This window comes from Rattus rattus, chromosome 9, assembly GCF_011064425.1.
Source record: "Rattus rattus isolate New Zealand chromosome 9, Rrattus_CSIRO_v1, whole genome shotgun sequence".
Lineage (NCBI taxonomy): Eukaryota > Metazoa > Chordata > Mammalia > Rodentia > Muridae > Rattus > Rattus rattus.
The window spans coordinates 80,164,599-80,179,174 of NC_046162.1; the positions used below are offsets into that span (position 1 = coordinate 80,164,599).

General features: G+C 44.4%; 1 protein-coding gene across 1 annotated transcript in view; it reads left to right on the forward strand.

The window, feature by feature from the left end:
* The window catches only part of Tom1l1 (target of myb1 like 1 membrane trafficking protein), a 42,103-nt gene that overhangs the window by 11,232 nt on the left and 16,295 nt on the right, over positions 1–14,576 (forward strand). The window contains exons 4-8 of the mRNA XM_032911634.1: positions 1,563–1,712; positions 2,613–2,735; positions 3,654–3,758; positions 5,193–5,309; positions 14,290–14,423. Of these exons, the coding sequence (XP_032767525.1) occupies positions 1,563–1,712; positions 2,613–2,735; positions 3,654–3,758; positions 5,193–5,309; positions 14,290–14,423 (629 nt within the window). The remainder of the gene's footprint in view (positions 1–1,562; positions 1,713–2,612; positions 2,736–3,653; positions 3,759–5,192; positions 5,310–14,289; positions 14,424–14,576) is intronic.

Sequence of the window (14,576 nt, forward strand, 5' to 3'; positions counted from 1 at the left end):
CTCTGGTGGCCCTTCACTCTCCTGACCTGCAGCTCTGGACCTGCAGCTCCTGACTCTGCAGCAGTTTAGCCATCTGCTAAACATATTTGAATGTTTACTTTTCCTTTCGAACCTAAAAATACCTAAATTTTGTCCCACCCATTTTTACCCCTAGGGTTCCCAGTCATATCACCCCACCCTACCCCACATTTCCATGGAAGGTCCCCTCAGCCCCATGCAGAGGGAAGGTCTTTTAGCTTCCAGTCTTTTTGCTTCAGGAAATACACAGTCGACATTCTCCCCTCCTCATGCGTTCCGTCTGGTGTGCTCACACCATCCGAGGCTCACCCTTTTCTGTCTTGGATCTGCACTGGTGAGAGCCTTCTGGACTAACAAGTTTCCTCCGTAGAGTGCTGCTGTTCCTGCCCAGAATGTAGCTTTTTATATGTAGGACATTGACTAACCAATTCTCTTCCGGAACTCCTGGGTAATGAATGTCTAGATGTTATCCTTCCAGACAGATTTCTGGACAGTCTAGATAATCCCTCATGAACTTTATCTGCAGTACCCAGTGTTCTCAATTTGCCTACATCAAGATGCCACCCCCAGAGGCAAAGCAGAGTGTGCCCTGAACCTCCCATTGTTCATCGACTTCACCATCTCTACTTATTCATTTGTTTTGCATATGATTTACATCAGTCTTCTTTCCAGGAATCTCTATAATGTCTACTCAAGGCAGCTTATGAAGAAGGTTCTTTGCGGTTTGCGGTTTCCGACAGTCATGGGCAGGTGGCCTGTGGCAGAGTGAAATCACTCACCTCATGGTTAGGAAGTTAAAAAAAAAAAGAGAGAGAAAGAAAGAAAAGAGAAAAAAAAATCATGGTTTTATAATCCCCTTTGAGGGCGTCTCTGCCACAACTGGGAACCACAGCTAGGCACCATTTTTAAAGCTTTTACTACCTGCAAGTACCAACAAGCTGCAGACACAGGGGTGTGTGGTGGCCTTCCAAATGCTAACCAAAACAGCATTTATCTACCTAGCGTACATCTGCAAATTCCTTTCTACTTTCCTTGGTCATTTTTCAATGCCCAGCTCAGCCCCAGCCTTTTCTATAACTCTCGCACAATCACCCGACTTTAAATAATCACACTTGCCTATAAAGATCTATTGCTAGACTGATAGCGATTTATTATCCAAAGCAGGGCGTTAATGGTAAAAGGGTGTGCCGCTGTGAACAATGGCAGGGCAGCAGAAGGGACCAGGCTGACCCTAGATAACCTACAGCCAATGTTACGTAATCCAGCGCGTGTGTTTTGATCAACTCAGTTTAGCGCTTGTCGTTCACTACCGCGTGCCGCCGAGTGCCCTGTGTGTATCTTGCCTCTCCATCAGTTGGAGCGTCTGGCCAGTTACCTGATGTTTCCTCTTCCTTGCAATATTGGAGCGTAACGTTCTGCCGTAAAGTTTAGTATTACAGGGAGCAAATCGTGTTCGTCAGTTCTTCCGTAGCATTTGTTTGGTTTTAAAAGTCAGAAGGATTATGCCAGAGAACTGTCACCCCTGACTTTGCTCTTTAATTTAGCTCATTGACATGTGCATGCAGAACTGTGGGCCGAGTTTCCAATCTCTGATTGTGAAGAAGGAGTTCATTAAAGATACTCTAGTTAAGCTGCTGAACCCCAGATACACCTTACCGTTGGAGACTCAGAACAGAATCTTGAGTTTCATTAAGGTAAGTCCGTGAGGATTTATGTCAAGGGTGGGTACATTTCTAAGTATAGAGAGATAATGGTGTGATTCTGGTTGTTGTAATGACCCTTTATTTACCTAGGGTTGATGCAAAGCTCTCCTCCTCCTCTCCTCTCCTCCTCTCCTCCTCCCTCTCCCTCCTCTCCTCTCCTCTCCTCTCCTCCCCTGCCCTCCCTCCCCTCTCCTTCCCTCCTCTCTTCTCTTCTCTTCTTCTTCTCTTCTGACATGGTCTCCTGCCCCCCACTGACCTCTAACTCTCTAAGAAACCAAGGATGATGTTGAACTTCTGATATTCCTGCCTCCACCTCCCCAATACTCAGTTAATGCAGTAGTGAGCATTGAACCCAGGGTGTCATGCTTGCTGGGCAAGCTCTCTACCAGGGGAGCTACATCCTGCTGCATTTTCTAAGTTTCTGTGGAGTAAGATTTCTTGACATTGGATAATATCTTCCTGCTGAAGACCAGACCGTCATTTCCCTACCTTCCATTCAGTTTGTATTATATCCATAGGGTGGGGCTGCATGTATTCACTCTGCAGATATGGAATCCGTGTTGTCTGTCAGAAAGGTGGCCAGTAGGATTTTAGAATCTTTCAGTTACAGGTTTAGAGCAGTACTTGATGATTGCTACTATCGGTCCCAGAGTTTGTCGAGATGTTGAAGCATGGGAGTCTGGTGATTCAAAATACTTTATAATATTATTCTAGCCTTTGGAAATGGGCACAACATTCAAGACTAGGTTTTTCACGCTGAATTAAGTACATAATTTTCAGTTACCCATTTCCCATCATACGCTTTAAGATGTGTTGGTTCTTGCTATGGTTTTGTTTTTTTGGGTTTTTTTTTTTTTTTTCATTCTGGAACTTGATATCTCTTGCATTTAGATGTGGTCCCAGGGCTTCCCGGGAGGTGTAGATGTAAGTGAAGTGAAGGAAGTGTACCTCGACCTGCTGAAGAAAGGGGTTCAATTCCCACCCTTGGATGGAGAGCCTGAGACAAAGCAGGAGGTAGGAGGTTTTCTTAGCCCCATGTAAAATAATATACATTGTTTAGGTCCTCTTCATATTGAAAGGGATAACCTTTAATCAGCTTAGCAGAAAGATGAATTTATTAGTATATGCTTATATCTCATGGGATAATACCTGGGTTTAGGCTTTGCCGATCACAGTGCCGTTTGAGGCATAATCTGGTAGTTTGTTAACCATAGGGTGTTATACTATGCTAGAGTCTTCCTTCTAAAAAGGTTCTGGTGTTTCTACGCACACTGACAATATATGGAAAAGCAGTGACCTAAAACATCATGGTCATGATTTGCAGCTGTGGCTATCCAGTTACAGTTGAGGACCAGATCTGATCGAGGAAGCAATTCACTGCTGGAGGAAATGCCTTGAGAGCCTGGGTGGGAGAGTCAAAAAGACTGCATGAGTTGATTTGCCCTTTTCATTGTTTATTTATTTATTCCCTTGTTTGTTTGGGGTTTTGTTTGTTTGTTTTGAGACAGATTCTTCTCTGTGTAGTCCTGGCTGTCCTGGGCCTTACTCTGTAGACCAGGCTGGCCCCGAGCTCACAGAGATCTGCCTGCTTCTGCCTCCCGAGTGCTGGGATTAAAGGTGCTTTAGCAACAGGGGAAAGGGAGAATCGTAATCTCAAATGGCATGGCGGTTCATGATACAGTGCCTTGGTGAAAACCAAGAGGACTTTTTTGGATAGTCATTTCGTTAATAAGGCCTGTTACATGACAGCCTACCATTTGCTTAGCGGTCTTCTCTAAATACTGGATATACTGTGCTCCCGATGATCAACTTGGAGCTAACACCAACTCCCCAGGACTTTTTTAATGAGTGCCTGAGTCAGATGAATGGGAGCCGGGCTTGCGGTGGCTTTGATAATTCGTGTCATACTCTTTCTTTATTTTATATTGATAGGCTGGTCAGATCTCACCAAGTCGACCGACATCTGTCCCCACTGCGCCTGCTCTTTCTTCTATAATTGCTCCCAAGAACCCGACTATTTCCTTAGTCCCTGAACAGGTAACAGAGACAGCACTGTTTATTCACGTCGTTTTCTAAGCATTGGATTTACAATTTGCATTTCCTTAATGGCGTTATGAAGGGTTACTATAATGTAACCCGGCCCTCAGTTAATCAGCATCTTTATTTTGATTTCTGAGACAAGGTACCTTCTGAGTAGCTGTCTCTGGCCTCGAACTCACCACGTGCCCCAGACTGGCCCACAACTCTTGATAATGCCCCTGCTTCTGCCTTCCATACGTTGGGGTGGCAGGCATAGGCTGCATGCTTGTGTGTCCACTTCTTTTCCTGTGGGAGGAGAGACTGCCTCGTAGGGAGAAAGTGTCCTCGTGGTTTGTCTCTATGCAGAGTTAGCCCATGGAGTTTCATCTGAATTGAAGGCTCACACATTTAAAAATTGTGCTTGGGAGCGGAGAGACTGCTCAGCAGGTAAAGCTGCCTTCTGTCAAGCCTGATGATCAAAGTCGAATGTGTGCCTAGAACCCACACGGTGGGGAGAGAACCAGACCCCAAACATTATCCTGTGACTTCACGCGCGCACATGAATTTTAAAATGTAATAAATAAGTAAAAACAAATAAGTAAAAATGTTTTTAAGAAAAGAATGTTGACCAGTAGATGCTGTGAACTAGGTCTGAGGGCCACCCACCGACTCCTGGTTTTTTGTCTGGTTGGATGGTGGGTTGGGTTTTGTTTGTTTGGTTCGTTGGTTGGTTTTTGTTTTGTTCTGTTTTCACTTCAGAGCATCCAATGGCAAGTTGTCTCATTACCTATGCTAATTGTACCAAACAAATCGCATTTTCTCCTTAGTCTCCGCTTATAAGAGATCTTGATAAATGTAATTAACAATGCTCATTTATATCTTTGTATTAAAAGGCTATCCTTGAAGTCTTTACGCTAATCGAGTTCTTTATATTAATATTAAGTGTTTCTTACATTAAAAGGCCATGTAATTTCTTCCTCTTAGAATTTAAACCATTTCAAAACGGTTCACTTTCATCTTTCTATAATACCGTGAATACCGTGATCCACAACGCTACCTCCTTCCTTTGCTTTTCTGATGCTTTGCCAGGAACTCAGGCTAGTATGTGAGACAATGTTTCTCATTTTCTCCTGGTTCCTATTAACTTCTGCTACTAGGTATTTTTGTTTTATTCATATTGGTCCAGGTCATTTTGTTTCTGCATCTTTAACTCTCCTGAGGCATATCCGTGGGTTTCTTATAAGACATAACCAAATCTATTCAGAAAACAACAGGGTACAATTTGTAAAATAATTATATGTTTGCCGAGATAAACGTCAGTAGGCTTGCAAACATTACATTTTTGCAAAAGCATTTGGTATTCTAGCATTTGTCCTGTAGGCAGGAAGCAAGGTAGCCAGCTGTGGTCTTTGTGTGACGCTTAGTGACTGGAGGTTGCGTTGCCCTCCACAGATCGGGAAACTGCACAGTGAACTGGACATGGTGAAAATGAACGTGAAAGTGATGACAGCCATATTGATGGAGAACACTCCTGGCTCCGAAAACCACGAAGACATAGAGCTCCTGAGGGTATGAGCCCAGGGACGGTCGGGCAAAAAGTTCTCTCAACAGTTACTCTCTGAAGAACTTTGAACTCTGTAGCTGGAAAACTTGTTAATAGAATCTAATATATATGATATATATATATATATCTCCATATATAATGGTTATATGATATATATATAACCATCATATATATATATAACCATTATGATATATGATATGGTATGCATACATATGAGTATATGATATATATCATATATGTTACACAATATATATCAATGTCTATATTATATGTAACATATAATGCCATATATATGTTTTCCCAGAGCCTAAGTTCTTTATATCTACTTTTTTTTTTTCCGGAGCTGGGGACCGAACCCAGGGCCTTGCGCTTGCTAGACAAGCGCTCTACCACTGAGCTAAATCCCCAACCCTATATCTACTTTTTTTTCTCAAAATCTTGTCTTATGCACTCATAGTCATGCCACATACTGACATACATATTTTTTATCTGGGCATTTGTAATACTGTACTATGTTTCGAATTATGTATATAATATGTATATGTATACATGTAATATATAATATACACATTATGTTACACATCGTACACACACACACACACACACACCTCCCAGCTTCCTTTGATTTCTAACTTAATGAAAATATACAGTAATCATCTTGTCAAAGATGCAGTAATGATCACAATGAAGCCTAGCCCTTCTATAAAGAATAATTTACTGTAATTTGTAGTCTTGGTCATATGCAATCCAGCCTCACGTTTGCAGTATGTAAAATCGCTTCTTGTCCATCCGTTCATCAGACATTGAGTCTCTGTGATTTGTAGAAATGAAGGTGCTGTTCTAGACCTTAGATAGGTTGGTCTGGATACATAGTAAAGTAAAGGCCTTGATAGAAATATGTCAGTCTGAGGTATGATCATGAGTGGGTAAGACAAGATTTAAAAAATAAAAAGTAGTACTTAGGCTCTGGAGGAATAAGTAGTTGGTCATTTTGTACCTGAATCCAGATGAGTGGCTGGATGGGTAGCCCACATGTTTTTCAACATCTGTACTGACCTATGTTCATCTTCCCTCTCTACTGGTGTATAATTATCAGTTTTAACTCTAGTATTGATTAATAACACTGAGGCACGGTGGTTCACTGTAGTACTAGCAGTTGGGAGGCTGAGGCAGGAAGATCTCGAGTCCAGGAGCTCACGACTGCCTTAGCAGCATGGCAAGACTCTGTCTAACAAAGCAAAACAGTCAGATGGACGTTTCTGTTTAATCTTCTTGGTATAAGAGGCAGTTAGGGAAAAAGTCAGGTCTCCAGGCTTTCTAGAAAGTGAAGGACCTCCTCATGTGTTCATTCTTCTCAGAGACCCAGCCCTCATTCCCCACAGTAGTGTTATTTATTCTTAGTTCCAGTGGCCGAAGCATACCTTCTGACGAGGAGTAAACTCTGGGTACCTGCATGTCCAAGAACATTTTATTGTGGTGCCATGGCAAATGCCAGGATAGACTCTAGGCATAGCATCATTTTCCCCGAGTCTTTGGAAGAAGACGTCTGTCCCATTATTCTCCCGCATCCTAGGACGCTCATGAGAACAGCCATCGAGCTCTGATTTCTCCCCGTTAGTTCCATTTTGTGGTTGTTCTTTCCGTCACTATTTTTGGTGTTTCACTGTTATGCTGTGAGAGGTTTGTGTATGCACAGACATGTGTACTCCCCTCATTATCCTGCTTCCTGGTTGCACAGTCCTTATCATCTTTACGTGTATTTTCAATCTCAGGAAATATTTAGCTCTTACCCTAGACACTGCTGCTATCTTCCGTCCTTTCTAGTCTTACACAGGTTTCTAGACACTGAGATTTCCAGTTGGAGTTTGTTGTCAATCTTCTTTTCCTCTTTTCTTCATTTGTTTGAGCTGAAGTTCTTGGGGGGTGGGATATCTGTATTCGATGTATTGTTCCTTAAACACATATGCGTCAGTTTCCCTAGCTTGCCTTCCCTCTAAATTCATTACTTTACTTATTACCTTTTTGTTTAAAATTCTGGATTTAGGTAGCAGTGCCAACTTTGTGTTGTGGTTGTTTTTGCCTCCGTTTCTAAGGATAGGGATCCAGAAGAGGGCATCGGATCCCATGACAGATGGTTGTGAGCCACCATGTGGCTGCTGGGAATTGAACTCAGGACCTCTCAAAGAGCAGCCAGAGTTTTTAACCACTGAGCCATCTCTCCAGCCCCAGTATATGTTTTTAAAAGGCTGCTTAATCCAACATTTACAAACTTATTTGAGCAAAGACTCTCTGCTTGCTAAAGTGTAATACAAAACATAAGAGTAATCATTTGGGGCAACAAAGGATTAAAAACAAACAGGGTCCTACTTTATAACCCAAGCTATTCTTTGCTGTAAAGCTTAGCCTGTCAAACTCATGGTAATTCTCGGGCTTCAGCCTTCTACATTCTGGGGTTCCAGGAGTATGACACTGCACCCACTCAGCCCATCAGTTTCAATCATCAGTGTGGGTTTATTTAATTTAGAATATTTTACTTAACTTTGTGTCATTTTGCTCAGCATTCTTGGGGTCCTCCCCTTTGATTGGACTAGTTGCCTAAAATGAAGAGCTTTCGTCATACTTGATAAACAAAAGTAGTATTCATGGCATCCTACTAGTATAGGAGAATAAAAGAGAAATCAATTATTGGACTTTGTATATAGTAATACTTTAAAAAACCCACATAATTGATCCATTTTGAGACATGAAATCTGTAACTTGTGGTGCTAACAAGTATGTCAAGTTAAAATGTAAAAAGAAATAGCAAAGCAAAAGGGCATGTGGCAGGTAGCAACTTTAAAATTTGCTGCAGCAATATTTCTACTTTCACACAGTCTTCCCAAACCTGTTCCACGCCCTAAAATGAAGTGATTTGCCACTTTCCTCCCATTTTTCTTACCCATCAGTAGCAAACAATCCCTCATTAAAAATGTATGTGGAAACATTCCATTTAAGTATGTGAATTATATATTATTCCATTAAGAACGGAAGTCTTTTGGTGTTGGTGTGTGGGCGCAGATGTGGAGTGGTTGGTGGCACAGATGTGGAGTGGTTGGTGGGTGCAGATGTGGAGTGGTTGGTGGGTGCAGATGTGGAGTGGTTGGTGGGTGCAGATGTGGATGGTGGTTGGTGGGCACAGATGTGGAGTGGTTGGTGGGTACAGATGTGGAGTGGTTGGTGGGCACAGATGTGGAGTGGTTGGTGGGTGCAGATGTGGAGTGGTTGGTGGGTGCAGATGTGGAGTGGTTGGTGGGTGCCGATGTGGAGTGGTTTTCAAATATGATGGTCGCATGCTGGTTGCTGTTCTGATGCCAGAACCCAGGGCTGTGTGTGTATTGCTCTGCACAGTGAGGACACTTGGGAAATGAGTCAACATTAGAGTCCAGCCCATGCTCAACTCTGACACAGATCAGCTTGGTAACGAAGACTGTACAATATTTAACTTTAATTTCCTTCTTGTGCTTTTTGTAAGCACTACATAAAGATCCGGTGTGAACAGAGCTGTTCTTAATTTCTTTTGCCAAAATTTTTTTTTAATCCTATTTAACCTTCTTTATTCTCATCAACAACCATGGCTAAAACAATGAACTTTGAGCATTCTTCTGTGGAGAGAAATGACTAGGAGCCTCTGTGACCAGCAAAGGTTGACTCAGGATAAAAAAGAATAATCCTCTAGATTCTTAGTTTTTACTGTTTCTAATTTTCTTATACCTGTCTGAACTATGGGGACCAGTGGCAGATCAACCCTGGCTGTTGAGACATAAGCACCACCTTCCCGTAAAACTGCAGGAGATTCTGGAGGCCCAGCATGAGCCTAGGTTGTCATTGGAGAAGGTGAGCGTCCAATTGGAATGGTGGACGGGAAGGGATTACCTGCAGAGGGGTGCTGAGCACATCGCAGTACTGGTAGAAGTACATAGTGAATACCCAGGATCTGGCCCTACCCCCTTCTTCCTATAACCTGCCAGCCAGCCCTGCTAGTTGAACCCTGTCAGAAACCAGTGACCAGTGAGGTCCTGATGATACAGCCGCCAGAACAGGAGAGGGTGGTGCGTGCTCATTGGATCTGGAAGACGAACCGAAGACGAACCGATGGAAGGTAGTTAGCCAATAGGAGGAGTCTCCACTCAAAGCTGGTTGGGCCAATTCTGCGCATCCACCTAACCAGGGGCTGTTTGCTGGCACTAAGGCCTCTTGTCTCCCGTCTGTCCTTCTGCTCACACTTTACCAGAGACTCCATTCATACGCATCTCGTTCTCTGTGTCCTTTTGTCTGAAATCTACCTCCGTGGAAGTCCTTCTCTCTTCCTCCAGCCCAAGCTGTCTCTCAGGGCTCCTGTGTTTCCTGAGACTCAGGTAGATGGCTGCCTCTCTTTTTCCTCACTGCTGTGCGACTGTGGACTTAGAACTTCACCGGGTGGAGGCCGGATTCTTTTTTGCCTGAATGGGGAGGGAGGCTTAAGAGGCTGCAGTCAGTCTGATGTAAGTGTCTGATTTGAGCACAGGAAAAAAGAATCGCAATGTATCTTTCCTGGATTTGCTTCCTCGGTGTTGTCCGCATGGCTTTGGACACTTTGCTCGTACCCTGAACAGCTGGTTTTCTTCTTGGCACTTCCCCTTTCTGAGTGCCCGCTGCCCGCTTCCTCTTTACTTCCTTTTTCCATTTTTAAGACAAGACCTTGTGGTGCTGGCCAGTCTGGCCTTGCACCGGCAGCCTGCCAGCCTCAGCTTTTTGAGTCGAGCCACTGGTATATGACATGCCTAGTGGGCTTTCTTTTCTTGCTTTGCCCAGCCTCTCTGGGACGGAGAAAACGGATAAAGGGAACTTGGATTTCGAAAGTAGAAATAGAGCTTTAAGTTAGCTTACTGGAGAAATATAAGATATTGAGAAACTAAAATTTGATCCTCAGAAGATAAGTTGTAAACCATTTGGTGGAGGTGGTGGGGACCCTGAAAGTAAAGAAAAAGGCCAAAGAAAAGGAAAGAAAAGCACTTGGGTTTTTTGGGGTTTTTTTTTTTGACCATTCTCATTCTTTTTATCATTTGTAAGACATGGAGCAGAACAGACTTTTCTAGTGTCTTAGAGTCTGTCTTCTTCCCTTTGGAGATGGTGGCATAGTTAGAAAGGGACCGGTTTGTGCGCAGGGTAGCACACGATGTAGCGTTGGATAAACAACCTGCTCCCCCAGTCAAATGTCTGTTGGGACCAATTCACTTCTGGTTTGGCAGCCACGACTGACTGTAGATGGCTAGCCTATGTCCCTTTGCGATGGGCCTGTATAGCTCTGTGCCTTGTTTGGAAGGTACCTCAAGCAGCAACAGAGACCTCCACTCTTGAAGTCATTGGAGCGTCACTGAGAAACACAGGGCCCCTTTTGCAAGGTCTTCGTCTTGTAGATAAAAGAGTTTCAAAGGTAACCCAGAAGCTCGAGAACACAGCAGCAGAACTAACAGGCTGGCAGCTGCTGCACGGAGGGAGATGGAAGCCAGGAAAGAAAGTCAGGCTTTCTGAGTTGGAGGTCAGGAAAGGAAGCCGACTCAGCCAGCGGAATTCTGAGCAGCTGCTTGGGAGGTGGGGGAAGAGGGGGTTCCCCAGGAGTGAGAGCGCCCCGAGTAATCAGGGCAAGCAGGCTTAGGATTCTGGCAGATGTTTGGATGGGGAAGAGGGAGAAGAAAAAAGCTTTCAGAGTTAGAAAGGGCAGTCTTACCCCCCCCACCCCCACCCCCAGCGTTAGAAGCAACACTCGGAGGGAACAGTATCGAAAGTATGCATGCCGTTAAGGGGGTAGTTATTCCCTGAGTGGTCTTAACATGTTCAGGAGTATCATGTTTCTCTTCATAGTCTGGTTTCAGGCTGTTCTCCGAAGTTGTATAACAGGCTTTTCCCCTTGCCCAGGAGGTTCTGTCCTTGCCCAGGCAAAGGAAAACCTTCCCTCTTTATCACCCACTGAGTAAATTATTGAGGCGATGTTTCTTGTAATTAGCTACCAGTTCTTCGAGTTTGAAAGAGTGTTAGCAAGAACCCAGGATGTGGGGGTCCTGAGCTGATGGAGAGAGCTGGCCATCCTCACTGACCTTCAAGCCAGCTAGTGTTTGACCAGCCACCTAACAACAGCACTCCAAATGGTTGTTTACCGAATGTGCTTTTAGGACCAGAGGAGTCAATTAAAGTATTGGTTGAGTTGCAAATATCAATGCTTTATTGAAGAATTAATACCTGTGGACAAAGGGAGTTAGAACAGCAGTTGCGGAAGACCAGTTAGAGAGAGAGATCGTCAAGGCCCTAGACTTGGGTCATTGGAAGAGTTGTGATAAGTTCATGGGCTTGTGAGAGTTATGCTGACAAGTTGTTGAGCTTCAGAGTGAGAGTTTTTCCTTCGAGCAGACAGAGCTGCGCTTGTGTCTCTCTCAGGCTGGGTGGAGAGTGCTGTGAGCGAGGAAATGTGCCCTGGACAGATAATAGACACATGGCCATACAGATATTCTTTCCGGAGACACTTTCATGAACACATACTATTTCCCGTTTTTTTACTTTTTTTAAAGGAGCCATTTGGACCTTCCTGTTTTTTGCCGCTGTAGTGTATCTTGGTTTGTGTTTTAGCATATTCCTTGTTGGTGAATGTGGAGGGCGACTACAGTCGGTGCCGGAAATGTAGAGAGATACCATCTCTTAATCCTTAAGTGTTCTATGGAAGACTCAGGGGAGACCACTGAGGGGGAGGAAGCTCTTAATGAGCCTCTTGCCCTTCAGAGTCTTTGGAATTGTTTAAGGCACTGTAGCTTAGATGCCCGACTTTGCCTTTACAAGAGAGACAGTTCGGGGTTCTGTGACAGACACATATGCTAACCACTGCCTCCCCCTCTACTCCCTGCATCTGTAGCTGCACAAGGGCTTCATGGAGCACTTTGGCCCCTGTGCTCCCCCCGCCCCACGCAGGGCTTGATCTGTGCTGTTTGCTGGTGTGGCCCTCCTCTGAGACAGACATCAATTGTAAAGATCAGAGTGGGCTGGCTTTTGAAGAGTGTGTTTTTTCACACTCTGCTTTGTAAGCCCGCTGAGATGTGCTGTTTCTTTCAAGTCTCCTCTCCATCTGTCTCTCCAAAGGGCGAAGGGAGGGTCTTCACACGACTGGGGCTGTTGATGCTGGCTGCCAATTCATTTCAATTCATTTCTACACTTTTGTCTTGGGCACCTAAAAACCATTGTATTCCTTGATTTTTTGACCTCGTTCCAGCAAGGCTTTCTGTGAACAACAAGAGGAACATTTTCTGTCCCATCGGAAACAAGCAAGGGAGAAAAAAAAACCCTCTCATTCGTGGTTGGGGTTGGGGGACGGAGGTCCTTTAGACGCATAGGTCCTTTCTTTAGGTGATATTGAGTACTGAAAATAGTGTAAGTGTTATAGATTATATTGATTATCTGGGAAGTCTTTTAGTGACCCTTCCTTAGGCAATGATGTTGCATTTATTGACACCCTGCTGTATACTAGGTACCGTAGGGCCTCAAAGACTGTTTCCTAAGAGTGTGTTGGGGCCACCTTTGGTCTGTTGAGTGCAAAGTCTTATCTCTTGCTTATAGCCGATCCCCTGCCACACCTACTTCCGGATTCCTTTTGCTTCTTCTAATGTTGCAGAGTTGAATGGTTGCCTGAGAATAGACGCCCTAAAAACAGAAAATATTTAAGATCTGAGGGGAAAAGAAACAAACAAACAAAACATCGACTCCATGGACAGTTGATCCGGCTTGACCCTGGGTATAATGCCTCGTTTACCTGTCATCCCCCACCCCACCTCCAGCCACTCTCCCCTCTTTTTTATTTAATTTTGTCCTCTAGATATTTTTAGGTTTTTGCAGAAGTGGTGACTTCTACGTCTAAATGCCAGTTAGTGATGGTCTGATTTATTTGTTTCTGGATCTCCTATCAGGAGTCCCGTAATAGACTGTTTGAGGCTCTAAAAGGTTTAATGAAGCCTACATTTCTCAGCACACCTTCCTGGAGAAGTCAGATTGTGTACTTGCGTGATGCCTAGGCAAGCCCTCATGCTCTCCCTGTGAGAGCGGAGGCATCCCTGGTTTTTTTACCTGCTACCATTGGGCACTGGAGAATGTAGCCCAGATGGATGGATGCTAATAGCAGCCTGGGCCCCTTGGGTTTGTCGGAGGTTGGCTAGAAGGGAGTCGGTTGCAAGGCAGCACATTTCCAATGTCAGGGTACTTCAGAAACACTTTGGCGTGCTTGTTAAAAAAAATGTAGATTCCCCAGACTGAGCCTCGAGGATGCTGAATCAGTTAAGTGTTCTCTGGGCGTCTGTGATGCTTCTGAGGAGAAGCCAGCTGTGGGGTAATGTCTTGGCTCAGGGCAGTGATCTTAAGCAGTCCAAATAAGGTCATTATCCACGGTGAGTTTTTTTAAATTCTGGCTCTGTTTATGTTGAAGGCGATGTTGCTATAAACTTTAAAGGCCGAAGCACGTGTAACAGGAAGTAAAATTATGCCTTCGAGTTGTAAACGCTCACTAATAACGACAGCCATGTTTTATGTCTACACTTCGTAGTTACAGGGCTCCAGGCCACCTTCTTCTCTGACTTTCACTCCAGCCTGCAGGTAGATGTGGGCAAGTGATTACTAAACTAAAATGTGGAACACAAGTGATTCCTACCCGCCCCACACCCCACCCCCAAATTGTTCAGTTATTAAACAGGACCTGTCTAGATTTCCATCTAGCATTTCAGTGTCCCACATTGTCCTTTGAGAGAGAGATTACAAATATTTTTCTTTCACTGTCCTCTGATGGGGGCAGGGAGAGCTGTCCACAGTTGAAAAACCTGATGGTCCAAGGGCACCAGCATGGGAGTGACCTCTGGTGAGCGTAGACCACTGAGGTTGTTTTTAAAGAGCATGCGTCCCTAGGGTGGAAGAAGAAACTTCTCTCTCTCTGTCCGACAGAAACTTTACAAGACGGGTCGGGAGATGCAGGAGAGGATCATGGACCTGCTGGTGGTAGTTGAGAATGAAGACGTGACGGTGGAACTGATTCAAGTGAACGAGGATCTGAATAATGCCATCCTCGGATACGAGCGGTAAGCAGACGGTCCGCCCCTACCCGATTCAAGCCCTCGCTTCACCAGCGTGCTGTCACATTCCTTCCAGAGAGCCCGCAAGAACATTCTTTCTGGATCCCCTTTCTCTCAGGAGGGGTGGCATGGTGAATAGAATAGTTTTCCCCTGGGTGG